We start from the raw sequence: 14877 nt of genomic DNA, 5'->3' as shown, positions 1-14877 counted from the left end.
ATCAAGGGTGTGGCTGGATCTGGAATCCTCATGTGAGGTCCTTGCATGAGGTGAGATTCATCTTCACACCAGATCTCCCTGACTTCCTCCACTGCTGCAAGTTGTAGAAAACTCCCTGCTGTTAGAAGTGAAGTGAAAATCGCTCAGTCTTGTCAGTCTCTGTGACCCCAGGGACTACACAGTCCATGGAATTCTCCAGGCCAGAATACTGGAGTGGGTAGCCTTTTCCTTCTCCAGAGGATCTTCCCAACCCAGGGATTGAACCCAGGTCTCCTGCATTGCAGGCAGATTCTTTACCAACTGAGCTATGAGGATTAGAAGGCTCAACCTGATTGGGTCAGTTCAGTTCAGTTCAGTTCAGTCACTCAGTCAAGTCAGACTCTTTGTGACCCCATGGACTACAGCACACCAAGCTTCCTTGTCCATCACTAACTCCCGGAGCCTACTCAAACTCATGCCCATTGAGTTGGTGATGCCATCCAACCATCTCATCTTCTGTCATCCCCTTCTCCTCCCGCCTTCAATCTTGCCCAGTATCAGGGGCTTTTCAAATGAGTCAGCTATTCACATCAGGTGGCCAAAGTGTTGGAGTTTCAGCTTCAGCATCAGTCCTTCCAATGAATATTCAGGACTGATTTCTTTTAGGATGGACTGGTTGGATCTCTTTGCTGTCCAAAGGACTCTCAAGAGTCTTCTCCAACACCACAGTTCAAAAGCATCAATTATTTGGCACTCAACTTTCTTTACAGTCCAACTCTTACATCCAGACATGACTACTGGAAAAACCATTGCTTTGACTAGATGGACCTTTGTTGGCAAAGTAACATCTCTGCTTTTTAATATGCTGTCTAGGTTGGTCATAACTTTTCTTTCAAGGAGCAAGCGTCTTTTAATTTTATGGCTGCAGTCACCATCTGCAGTGATTTTGGAGCCAGAAAAAATAAAGTCTGTCACTGTTTCCATTGTCTCCCCATCCATTTGCCATGAAGTGATGGGGCCAGATGCCATGATCTTAGTTTTCTGAATGTTTAGTTTTAAGCCAACTTTTTCACTCTCCTCTTTCACTTTCATCCTCTTTGCTTTCTGCCTGATTGGGTCAGGCCCCAAGATAACCTCCATTTTTTGTTGTTTAGTCACTAAGTTGTATGTGACTCTCAGTGCTAAAAGATAACCTCCATACTTCACATCATCAATTTGTAAAATCCCTTCACAGCAGTACCCAGATTAGTGCTTGATTGTTAATTAAGGAAAACCAGATATCTCAAGGAATTTAGTGCTTTTCTGTGTATGGGAAGATGCAAGATGGGCTTACTGAAATCATTTCTTTCATATGCACCTAATCTATCTGGGGCCACTACCCTGTTTTCACATCCTGAGCTTCCTTTCCTCAGGGCTCACTGTAGGGAGTGGCTACAGTCTGATGGTCGTTATAAAGCAGGTGTTCTTCTTCCTTTTGGGTTTCCTCCCCAGTCTCAGAAACTCACATTTGGAAGCCCAAAATCGCTGGTGGCTGTGACATTCTTGTTTACCAATGTGGCAGGAAATACTTCATTTCACAATGCCAAACATTTGGAGGAGTGAGTGTAGGATAAGAGTAGCCTCAAAGGAAATGCATATCCTATAAAGTCATGATGTACATTTTCATATTTTTGTACTATTTTGACTATTTGTTCCCCTTTGAGCTTATAATAACTTCATGCAAAATTATTTGGCATAGAATTGAACTGATGATTAGCTAAATAAAGTCCTTCTTCAGCCAGCCATTTTCCATTGGTATTAGATTCTGAGGTAGCTTTAACCTAATCTCCCAATACATGTGATCATCAGTATCAATATCAATGTAGACTTATTTATATAATGTAGTCAAATCTTTGTGATTTTCCTGGTGGCTCAGTTGGTAAAGAATCTGCCTGCAATTCAGGAGACCCAGGTTAGATCCCTGGGTGGAGAAGATCCCCTGGAGAAGGAAATAGCGACCCACTCCAGTGTTCTTGCTTGAAAAATCCCATGGACAGAGGATCCTGGTGGACTACAGTCCATGGGGTCACAAAGAGTCAGACATGTCTGAGTATCTGAGCATATATATATATGAATCTTAGTGACCAGCCAGTGTTAAGCCACATTACTGTCATGGTACAATTCAGTTTTCATTTCAGAACCCATCAGTAAGAATCAGAGGTCTTTGTCTCTCCAACAGATCTGGCACTTGCCCATATACCAGATTAATATTATGGACAGATGTCATTACATTCTGGGTTCCAAATCAGGAGGGGACAAAGCCAGTTACCCTGTCTCAATTTAGAAGCTTGTACTAAAGCTAGCTTTTTTTGTGGACTATTATATAGTGGGGCCTGCTTCTCTGCCTGCCCCGCCATGAGGAGGAGGACTATTCAGACTAACTGTACTACAGGGATGTCTTCTGATCTATTCTTCAGAGATGAGAGGGCACTCATTATGTTCCAATGAAAATTACAAATGCTGCCATAGAAACTATGTTCCAAGGCCTATAAGATTCCCATAAATGTGTTCCTTTGACTTCAGCAGCTAGAATAGAGGGGCTTTGTCTCATGGTTACTTTCGTCTCCATCTGGATCAAAACAGTCAAGAGGTCTTGAGTAAGGGCTGAGTGCTAGCAGTATCCAGCTTTATTTGCTGAGTCTGTCCGATCCATTTCACTGAAGTCTCATTCTATTTCTAGGCTGACTCTTATCCCTTGCTTTTTCCTAGAAGAGAATTCCCTCTGATTGTCTCATTTTAGCTAAAAAATTATTTTTCTCAACTGGCTGTCACACCTCATTAGAAGTGAATCCAGCTTGTTCAGTGATGCCTAGATGGCCACCTTTCTCTTTTAAAGCCATTCCTTGGTTTTGTGGGACAAGCCACCATACTTGTGGTTATCATTGTGTACTAACAGCATGAGTGCAGTTACGAGTATGTTTTGCTACCCCAAAATACTGGGTCCTCCATACAGTGCTTGCTAGCTGGCCGCCCACCTAGATGTAATTTAGTCTGAGCATGCCATAAGGACTTCTAGAATCTTCCTCCTTTCAGGGTGGGGCTATCTCCCAAGAAACTCACACTTGCCACATAAAGTCTATAATTTATTCCTGTCAGAAACCCATTGTCTCTCCTCTTCTGTTCTAACAGCTTTCCATCCACAATAATGGTGGTGATGAGTATCTGTGCATAGCACACCGTGGTCTGCTAGGAATGACACTGATATACTTTGTCCACTATAACCAAGGACCTTTCTAAGCATTTGATCATCAAGGTTTATAGTTAACACAGTGATCCATCAGCTGAAAATTGTATTACATGGTCTAATGGCCACACGGAGAATGGTTCCCAGAAACTTTCTTCCCAGTGAAATCTTTTCTAGTAGAAGCAACCTGAAGAATGAGAATCAAAAGTTACTGCTACACAACTAGAGTTCCATTCAGTCACCAACATTGGATCCAGTTTATCATCGTATCACAAGACCAACATCCTATCTCAAATCATAAGACCAGTCAGTACAAAGGCACTCAGGATTGCATGCTTCCATTTGACCTTGTTAAATCCCAAAAGTAGGGTTGGTTTTGTCAAACATATGACTTCCCATTTTTGTGCATCTGTCATAATTGTGTTAAGAGCCAGCATCACCCTCCAGCTGTGAGCCTCTCTTTTAAAAAGCATACGACCTAAAAGGTACAAGTTCTGTTTTATGTGGGGACATTTCTGAGGACTATAGCCTCAGGGAGGCAGCCTAACAGACAACTCTAAAAATGTTGTCATCAACAAGCCATAAGCTCTACAGCTGGTGGTGCACCCTGAGGGGAATTCAGGATGGAGAAAAACAAGATACTGGCTCTAGATAGTTAAGATGCAAAACAAAGTGAGTGAGTGAAAGTCGCTCAGTCGTGTCCGACTCTTTGTGACCCCATGGACTCTATAGTCCATGGAATTCTCCAGGCCAGAATACTGGAGAGGATAGGCTTTCCCTTCTCCAGGGAATCTTCCCAACCCAAGGATCAAACCCAGGTCTCCCACATTGCAGGCAGATTTACAAGCTGAGCCACAAGGGAAGTCCAGTTAGGTCTATGATATGCTATAATACTGTAGCATTACAGCTAAAGACAATAAATGTCCTTACCATATTTCAGGGGCTTAACAGGTGGCCCTAATGGTAAAGAACGCACCTGTCACTGCACGAGACATAAGAGACTCGGGTTTGATCCCTGAATCGGGAAGATCCCCTGGAGGAAGTCATTGCAACCCATTCCAGTATTCTTGCCTGGAGAATCCCATGGACAGAGGAGTCCATAGGGTTGCACAGAGTCAGACACAACTGAACAACTTAGCATGCATTCACCATATTTCAGAGAGAACAAAGTTCCTCCTCCATGTTGCCCTTTGGTATTCGTCACATTAGCCTGTCCTTCCACAGCACTCTCCTCAGGGCACCCTTGACCTTTTTGTTCCTCAGGCTGTAGATCAGCGGGTTCAGCATGGGGTTGAAAAGACTGTAAAACAGGGAAAGGATCTTCCGCTGCTCCTCAGGGTGGCGGGACTTGGGGGCCATGTACATGACGATGGCACTGCCAAAGAAGAGCCCGACCACGCAGAGGTGGAAGGAGCAGGTGGAGAAGGCCTTTCTGCGGCCCTCACCTGACTGGATCCTCAGGATGGCAGCCAGGATGCGCGCGTAGGAGAGCAGCACCAGGCAGAGCGGCCCGACCAAGACCAACACGGAAGCAGCAAGGATGACAGCTTGGTTCAGCCTGGTGTCAGCACAGGCCAGCTTGAGGACAGAAAGGATTTCACAGAAGAACTGGTTGATTTCGTGAGGCCCACAGAAGGGCAGTCTCAGAAAGAGAACTAAGTGGACCAGAGTCAAGAGGAAGCTTAAGACCCAGGATGTGATGGCCGAGACAGAGCACACTCTCCAGCTCATGATGAAAGTGTAATGCAGGGCGTGGCAGATGGCCACATACCTGTCATAGGACATCACCACCAAAATAAGGCACTCTGTGTGGGCAAAAGCTAGATATAGAAATGTCTGCATAATGCAGGGAACAAAGGAGATGGTTCTTTTCTGACTCACAAGATTTGCCAGCATCTTGGGGACACTGTTGGAGGCATAGGATATGTCGATGATGTCCCAGTGTGAGAGGAAGAAGTACATGGGGGTGTGAAGTCTTGAGTCTAAGCAGATAAGCCCCAGGATGACTGCATTCCCCAGAAGGGTAAGGGTGTAGAAGAGAGAGAAAAGACCAAAGAGGAAAAACTCCAGTCTGAATCTACCTGAAATCCCAGGAGGGTGACTTCTGTGATCCATGTCTGGTTGCCACCCATGCTCCTGGGTAGAGACAGAGAAGCCCCCCTCTGGGACAGGAAGGTCAGAGCTGCAGGGAAATTAAGACACAAAATGCCTTCTGAGTGTAACCAAGTGAGCATTTGGAAATGTATTACTTTGGATGGATTTCCTACAATGTATTGTTAGATATATTGTTAAAACTAATTCTGTGTGCTCATATTTATCAGTAAAAGTTATCCTTGTACCAAAGAAATAATAGCATATATATATATATATATATGTAATATTTTATTAAAGATAATAAAATGTAATAGGAGCCATTATTATATACTCTACCTAACACAATGCACATTCGCATGCACACATACAAAGTTTGGGAGAATTCAAGTTTTCTGGCTTCCCTTCAAGGCTATGAGTCTTGATTATTAATGCAGTTAGAAGAAAGAGAACCCTGACAAACCATCTCTAAAAAGAGATAGTTTTATTTTCTAGGATTGCTGGTCTTCTTGGTCCAAGATATGAAGCTATTAGGGTGCTCTGTTCTTTATATGTTGCTTTTGTTTACATATCCCTTTACCTTCCCACTTACTTTTCTATCCACTAGTTTCAGATTTGAAGTCCTTAAAAATATTTGATAACTTCTTAAAGCAAATTGTTCCTTTGCACGGGAATAAGTAATGGCAAAATCCTGAGTAAAAAGGATTTGTTGAGTCCTAGAAACAGGAAAGAAAAAAAAAGTCCAATGTTCCTGAACCATAGTGACAAAGAGGTTGTAAATATTCATTGTTATCTTACTGATATTTTAAACAATTTGGAACTGACACAAAATGTGTAAGTTGGAATGGATTTAAATATTTGGTTATTTCTATAATAAAATATTATATAGCCATTTAAAAGGATAATATAGAATTTTATATGGTGATGAAAATTTTTCCACATAAAGTCAAAGCATGTGTACATGATTTGATTCATATTTCAAAGTTTAACAAATCTATACAAAAATGTCTTTGGGGTCTATTTGTATATATGCAGGAAAACTCTGTGATTTAAACATGAAACTCTTTACATTGATTATCTCTAGAGAGTAGGATTATACAGGAACTTACCTCTTGAATTTATACGGTTACTGTTCATTTTTTTAATAAATGTGCACTACCAAAAAAAGACATTTAAAAAATCTACTGTGTAATATAGAAGCAAAGTTGCACATTTTTCTTATTTGAGAGTAATACTCAGGAAGTTGTAACAGGAATGTCAAATCTGAGCAGATTCTTAGAATTTCAAATGGGGGAAATGAGTCACCATATTATGTTAACTGAAAAATAGTTAACATACGACAGGAAAGAGGAAATTGAAAATTTCAATATCACTTTTGTTTACTGAGATATCTTTTCTGAATTGTCCTGATAAATATCATGATCTTCCATTGAATCAAAGTAGAAAAAGATTTCAAATCAAGTTGAAAGTGACTGCAACATCCACCTAAATGTGAAGGGGAGCACAAGAAAAGAACTGTTTTGAAGTTGCACAGGAAAAAAATATTGACATAATTGATCATTGCCATGAAACTGCAAATTCCAGAGACATTTGCCCTCTGCCTGTGAGTTCTGTGTCTCATCCCACATGGATCTGGTGTTTCTTTTAGAAGGAGGTGGTCTATTACATTAATTCCAAAGTCTAGGGTCTACACTCTACTGGATCTCCAAAGAAATGGTAGCAAATTATGGTCAGTGAGTATCTCACTAAGTCACTCAAATGTTATTAACTAATTTTTAGCTGATATATTTTTAGCTTTTAAAACTCATGCAAAGAGAGCACAGTTAAAAGATATATATCAAACTTCTAATTAGCAGATACAAAATGGGAAACTGTCTAATTTTCTGGATGATGCAAATTTAATGACAAAATGGGATTTGCCACTTTAAGGACACATATCAAATATTGTGTTAATAGGTCTATGACTCAGGCTAAATAGGAAGGCTCTTAATACCTGAGACTTTCAGAATTATGGATATTTTGTAAATTTTTAAGACTCTTCTTGAGTAAGCAGTTTCTGTCATCAAGGAAAGCAAGGAACAAAAGCAGTAACAGAAAATTATATAATGAGCTTCAGAAAAAGTCTCATATGCTTGTGTTTGCTGTGGCCCTGATGCAAAGAACTGATTCACTGGAAAAGACCCAGATGTTGTGAAAGATTGATGGCAGGGGGAGAAGAAGACAGGGTGACAGAGGATGAGATGGTGGGATGGCCTCACGGACTCAATGGACATGCGTCTGAGCAAGCTCCAGGAGATGGCGAAGGACAGGGAGCCTGGTGTGCTGCAATGCATGGGGTTGCAAAGAGTCCCACATGATTTAACAACAAGAGCTAACCACAACACAGAAAGCTGGAAAAACTAAATTTCTTTCCAAAGAGAATGTTTAAAGGAGTCATGGGAGATCTCCAGAAAGGGAAGGTAGGTAAGAGCTTGAAGAAGAAGGAAGAGCAGGCTGAGTCAGGGCCTGAGATGGATCCTGGGGGAGCAACCAAGGCAGAGCCCAGTGAGCTCAGCTTTGATGTGATGTCTGGGTTCCTGCTGCACCTAAAAGGGGCCTTGGGAAGCAGGCACAGGGATGCTTCAGTATCAAACATGCAAGGCATTAGCCTCCTTTCCCCAAATGATTAGAATTGTTTGAGTTCATAATTCAAATAATCTGCAATTATAGAGTCTTACATATAATACTTTGGTAAAATATTTTTGAATGAAACCAGTAGCCTAGAAAAAAAAAATTTTATTTTCAAAAGTCAGCAATAATTAAGAAGGCAAAAATTTCTTAGTGGAAATATTTCTTTCATCAGGTATGAACTCCAGACAAACCATATGTAACACTGGGTGTCAACTGCACTCTTTACACTTTTGTAGAAAGGTCGTGAGGAGACAGCTCTACAGTGGTGGCTGTCTGCTCAAACTATTAATGATCAGCACCTTTGTGAGAACAAGATAGAAAAAATAGAATAAAGAAAGCAATTTTCTCCCCTCTAAATATGCAATGATTTCTTGCATTTTTAAAATGTTAGTTCAACAAGTCAGATTTTTTTTTCCTCCGAGAAAACTCCTGTGGCAGATAAAGACACACCTGAAATGAAGATGCCTTTAAGTGTCCACCCTGCTGCACCATAAGGCAAGTGCACTATCCTGCAAAGAAGGAGGGAAAACTTTTCACGGAATCATCACTCTGTTCTCGCGTAGCAGGAAAATCAGCAGGGACTGAAAAGACCAGGGTCCCTAAATAAGGATGAAGATAGGCCATCCTTCCCATCTCCACTCTGCAGGGGAACCAGGTGACCTTGAGTCACTGATTCTCAGCCTCATTGTTTTCATCTGAAAGCTGGTGAGAGCAGGGCCTAAAGGGCTGATGTGAAGAATAAATATCGTCAACTGGTACACAGAAGTATTTTACCAGATGTGAGTTGATACTAATAGTATTAAAGACAGCACAAAATTCAAGGAGAACTTAAGTTATTGGGATTGATAATTAATAATATCAATCATGATTTTGTAAAGTCCTCCACACTTGCTTTCCTTTTTGGTTATGTTTAAGTAAGAAAACACATGATTTTAATTTCACTTGTATTGATGTTTTATATGCTGACTTTTGAGTTAAAAAGGAGTTTAAAGAAATAGAAGAATCTTTAAAGTAACCTCACTCTTGGAATGGAGAAGGCAATGGCAACCCACTCCAGTAGTCTTGCCTGGAAAATCCCATGGATGCAGGAGCCTGGTAGGCTGCAGTCCATGGGGTCGTGAAGAGTTGGACACGACTGAGCGACTTCAATTTCACTTTTCACTTCTATGCATTGGAGAAGGAAATGGCAACCCACTCCAGTGTTCTTGCCTGGAGAATCCCAGGGATGGCGGAGCCTGGTGGGCTGCTGTCTATGGGGTCACACAGAGTCAGACACGACTGAAGTGACTTAGCAGCAGCAGCACTCTTGGAATGAAGGAGAAAATACAGATTTTAAAACTCAAAATGAAGCTCAGCTATACCAAATATACCAATGTGAGAAAGAGACTAAACCTTATGAAATGAAAGGAGGCCATAGTTAGAATATTTTGCATTGACCCGGAGTAAAAGATTTTATTGATTACTCTCTCAGAGTGAGTGACCTGGGGCTGACAAAGTCAAAGCTTTGGGGCAGGATAGATTATGCAGCTTCTGACTTACTCAGAAATTACTTACCAGAATTACCAGTAATTCAGAAATTACTCTGAATTAGTTACTTCGCCACTCAGCTTGATCCTCATGAGTAGCATAATGTAAAAAACAAACTTGGATTCTTGGCCTGACTATCTGGGACATACTCAAAACATTGGCAGGCAAATCTTGTACCCCTCTGTATCTCTCCATTCCTCAATTCCCCCATCTCATAGGAGAGTTGAAAATTTAAATGAGTTAACTCAAACAAGACACTTAATAAGAGTTTAAACATATTATGAGAGATTTGAAAGCCATTATTGGAGAGTAACTTTTGGATCCAGTCATCATAATGAAACATTAATATCCTACTAAAGTAAGGAACAGAGAGTGTGTACAGCAACAGATCCTGGGTTTTTCCAGTAAGAAATGTCATCTCTTGCCTGAATACATGAGAAATGGGACCTGTTTGGCCAGAAAATCTTTTTGAAAATCCACAAGGGCAGGCAGTCAATACATGGGAAAGGAAAATCAAGCTACTGGCAAGCAAACCACTTACCTCTGCCTTCAGGATTGTTTTATTTGTAGAAAAGGCATTTGAGTCACGTGTCTGTGAAGTTCATTGTAGCCCTTGAGCCAGATCACATACTACATGGATGATTAGCTGATTCCTCTTCTGACACAGTCATGAGGAAAGCCAAGAGACACCACAGCAGGACAGTAAAGAGGCCACAGACATGGGTCTTGGAGACCAGAAGAGTCAAGGCCACACCATGGGGAGAGGTCCTTAGAAATGCCCAGAGGATCTTGCAAAGAAAGGCTTAGGGTACAGGTAAAGCATTCAGACCCTTATACCTGGACCAGTCATTTCATTCCTCCTTCTTTCTCATTTCCACCTGAAAACCCTTCCCATGACTAATGAACTCTCTAGTCTAGAACTCTCCAGAACTGAGAAGTGGAATCTGTGTTCTCCTCTTCAGTATGGCCTTGGGGGACTAGGATAGATTCTCCTCCACAGGGACCTCACCAGGAGATGAAGCCCAGATACACAGCTCTCAGTAGAGAAGTTTATGATAGACTTGCTTCTGCAAGTCAGGGCTTTCACCTTCATTTGAATCCAACCTTCTTCCTGCAGACATAAATCATGATCAGGGTATAGAACTGTGTATATCACTTCTACTGATCCTCTCCCTGGAGATTTTAGTGTTTTCTGTCTTCCTATTTGCAGATGAACCAAGGAATGCATTTCTCATGTTTGTTCATTAAGTTCTTGCAGGATACCATGGGAATTGTTGGGTCCAATTGCTTGGGATTTGTGTGTGTTTGTGTTGGGATTGGATGAGTCAAGATGTCTCTGAACTATACAACACTCTGGCAAAGAAACTAGAAGATTTAATTTCATGTTCTAAATTAATTTCTTTCAATTCCACCACTCTAATGGCAAAAAGTGAAGAGGAACTAAAGAGGCTCTTGATGAAGGTGAAAGAAGAGGGTGAAAAAGCTGGCTTAAAACTCAACATTCAAAAAATTAAGATCACGGCATCCTGTCCCATCACTTCATGGTAAACAGAATGGGGGAAAAGTGGAAACAGTGACAGATTTTATTTTCTTGGGCTCCAAAGTAACTGTGGACAGTGGCTGTAGCCACAAAATTAAAAGACAGTTGCTCCTTGAAAGAAAAGCTATGCCAAATCTAGACAGCATGTTAAAAAGCAGAGACATCACTTTGCTGGCAAAGGTCCATATAGTCAAAGCTCTGGTTTTACAGTAGTCATAGATGGATGTGAGAGTTGGACCATGAAGCAGGCTGAGAACCAAAGAATTGATGCTATTGAATTGTGGTGCCAGAGAAGACTCTTGAGAGTCCCTTGGATAGCAAGGAGTTCAAACCAATCAATCCTAAAGGAAATCATCCCTCAATATTCATTGGAAGGATTGATGCTGAAGCTTAAGCTCCAATATTTTGGACACCTGATTCATAGAGCTGACTCTGGAAAAGATCCTGATGCTGGGAAAGACTGAAGGCAAAAGGAGAAAAGGGTGGCAGAAGATGAGATAGTTACATAGCATCACTGACTTAACATGAATTTGAACAAACTCTGGGAGACAGTGAAGGACAGGGTAGCCTAGTGAGTTTCGGTCCTTGGTGTCCCAAACAGTTGGTCAGGATTTAGTGACTGAACAGCAACAACAACACAGGTATACGTATAACTGAATCACTTTGCTGCACCCCTGAAGCTAACACATTGTTAATCAACTATACTCCATGGGTAAACCTATGACTGATTCACGTTGATCTTTGGTAGAAACCCACACAATACTGTAAAGCAATTATCCTTTAATTAAAAATAAATAAATTAAAAAAAACTACACTCCAATATAAGATATTAAAAAAATAAATATAGGAGACAAAGGGTGTGCTTACACTTTTCTGGTGATGCTTATTGGTCAGTTAATCAACAAAGATTTCCTGAGGGCCTTGTCTGAGCTTAGTTTTGCTCTAGATATGATGAACACAGCAATGAGGAAGGCAAAGTTAATGCTTACAGTGATCTTTCATGTTAAAAATAGTAACTTTACAGGGAGGATAGCCTTAGTTAATGAATAAAGCTATGGAAAAAAGACACAATGGACTGAAAAGTGAAAGTTGTTCAGTCGTGTCTGACTCTTTGCAACCCCATGGACTGGAGCCTACCAGGCTCCTTTATCCATGGAATTCTCCAGGTAAGAAGAACACTGGAGTAAATAGGCGATCCCTTCTCCAGGGGATGTTCCTGACCCAGGGATCGAACCAAGGTCTCCTGCATTGCAGGTGGATTCTTTACCAGCTGAGCTAACATGGTAGAAAATTACCTAGTCAAGGCAAGTGAGGCTCCAAAATACACTGGTTTTTGAGGAAGTGATGTTTGAGACCTGATAAATCAGAAGTCTTGTTGAAGAGAATTCCATGTCTTATTCTTTTTATGCTCCTTGTTGATTAACATGCATTCTTGATCTATTTAAATCAATCTATTCAAATGTATTAGTGTTTCTCTGGCGACTAACAGTTTTGTGTATTAATTTAAAAATCTTTCCCTTCCGTATTTCCTAAGAGCTTTATAGTTTTGCCTTTGACACTTAGGTCTTAAAAACACTGGGACTGAGTTTTTTCATGCAGGATTGAGTATCTGCATGGTTATTCAGTTGTGCCAGGGCTGTTTTCTGCAGCATCCCTTCCTTTCCCCAGTGATCTACCATGCCACACCTTTCATACAGCCAGATTCTAATCATAGACACCAGCATCTATTCCTTATACTCTATTCAGTTTGTTTGTTGGTCACCCCGAGGATGAAGACTGCACTATTTTACTTATTAGCACTCTGTAGCAGATATTTTTATCTGGAGAATCAATTCCTCTCACCTTATACTTAATATTTTTTAAATGTGTTTGGACTAGCCATGGCAGCATGTATGTTAGAATCAGCTTGTCAGATTCTAAAGTGTTCTGCTTATACTCACATGTTCCACTGGGATATTGTAGGATACTAACTTTAAATATGTTAAGCAGCTTGAGGAGATTGAATCGTTTAAATATTATGTTTCTCAATCTGAAAACTTGGCATATCTCACATTTTATACCGGTTTAGTTAGCACAGTGCCTCAATAAATTTTTCTAATTGTCTCTTTATAGATTTAGTACTCAGATGGTAAAGAATCCACCTGCAATGAGGGATACTTGGGTTTAATCCCTGGGTTGGGAAGATCCCCTGGAGGAGGGCATGGCAACCCACTCCAGTATTCTGGCCTGGAGATGCCCATGGAGAGAGGAGCATGGTGGGCTACTGTCCACAGGGTCACAAAGAGTTGGACACGACTGAGTGACTAAGCACACACTCTTAGATATATTCCTAAGCATTTTATTTTATTTTATTTTTTATTTTTTTAAAATTTTTTAATTTTTATTAGTTGGAGGCTAATTACTTCACAACATTGCAGTGGGTTTTGTCATACATTGACATGAATCAGCCATGGAGTTACATGTATTCCCCATCCCGATCCCCCCTCCCACCTCCCTCTCCACCCGATTCCTCCGGGTCTTCCCAGTGCACCAGGCCCGAGCACTTGTCTCATGCATCCCACCTGGGCTGGTGATCTGTTTCATTATAGATAATATACATGCTGTTCTCTCGAAAATTCCCACCCTCACCTTCTCCCACAGAGTTCAAAAGTCTGTTCTGTGCTTCTGTGTCTCTTTTTCTGTTTTGCATATAGGGTTATCATTACCATCTTTCTAAATTCCATATATATGTGTTAGTATGCTGTAATGTTCTTTATCTTTCTGGCTTACTTCACTCTGTATAAGGGGCTCCAGGTTCATCCATCTCATTAGGACTGATTCAAATGAATTCTTTTTAACGGCTGAGTAATATTCCATGGTGTATATGTACCACAGCTTCCTTATCCATTCATCTGCTGATGGGCATCTAGGTTGCTTCCATGTCCTGGCTATTATAAACAGTGCTGCGATGAACATTGGGGTGCACGTGTCTCTTTCAGATCTGGTTTCCTCAGTGTGTATGCCCAGGAGTGGGATTGCTGGGTCATATGGCAGTTCTATTTCCAGTTTTTTAAGAAATCTCCACACTGTTTTCCATAGTGGCTGTACTAGTCTGCATTCCCACCAACAGTGTAAGAGGGTTCCCTTTTCTCCACACCCTCTCCAGCATTTATTGCTTGTAGACTTTCGGATAGCAGCCATCCTGACTGGCGTGTAATGGTACCTCATTGTGGTTTTGATTTGCATTTCTCTGATAATGAGTGATGTTGAGCATCTTTTCATGTGTTTGTTAGCCATCTGTATGTCTTCTTTGGAGAAATGTCTGTTTAGTTCTTTGGCCCATTTTTTGATTGGGTCATTTATTTTTCTGGAATTGAGCTGCAGGAGTTGCTTGTATATTTTTGAGATTAATCCTTTGTCTGTTTCTTCATTTGCTATTATTTTCTCCCAATCTGAGGGCTGTCTTTTCACCTTACTTATAGTTTCCTTTGTAGTGCAAAAGCTTTTAAGTTTCATTAGGTCCCATTTGTTTAGTTTTGCTTTTATTTCCAATATTCTGGGAGGTGGGTCATAGAGGATCTTGCTGTGATTTATGTCGGAGAGTGTTTTGCCTATGTTCTCCTCTAGGAGTTTTATAGTTTCTGGTCTTACATTTAGATCTTTAATCCATTTTGAGTTTATTTTTGTGTATGGTGTTAGAAAGTGTTCTAGTTTCATTCTTTTACAAGTGGTTGACCAGTTTTCCCAGCACCACTTGTTAAAGAGGTTGTCTTTTTTCCATTGTATATCCTTGCCTCCTTTGTCAAAGATAAGGTGTCCATAGGTTCGTGGATTTATCTCTGGGCTTTCTATTCTGTTCCATTGATCT

At 40.8% G+C, this 14877-nt stretch overlaps 1 protein-coding gene across 1 annotated transcript; it reads right to left on the bottom strand.

The window, feature by feature from the left end:
- Positions 1-4402: 4402 nt before the first annotated feature.
- Positions 4403-5334, bottom strand: LOC122437986 (olfactory receptor 2A14-like). Its single transcript, XM_043462450.1, is given in 2 exon segments — positions 4403-5277; positions 5280-5334. Coding segments are annotated over 2 exon segments (930 nt in total).
- Between the last annotated feature and the right edge of the window lie 9543 nt (positions 5335-14877).

This window comes from Cervus canadensis, chromosome 3 (assembly GCF_019320065.1).
Source record: "Cervus canadensis isolate Bull #8, Minnesota chromosome 3, ASM1932006v1, whole genome shotgun sequence".
NCBI classification, from domain to species: domain Eukaryota; kingdom Metazoa; phylum Chordata; class Mammalia; order Artiodactyla; family Cervidae; genus Cervus; species Cervus canadensis.
The sequence above is the reverse complement of the archived record's forward strand: the minus strand, read 5'-3'. Positions and strand labels throughout refer to the sequence as shown.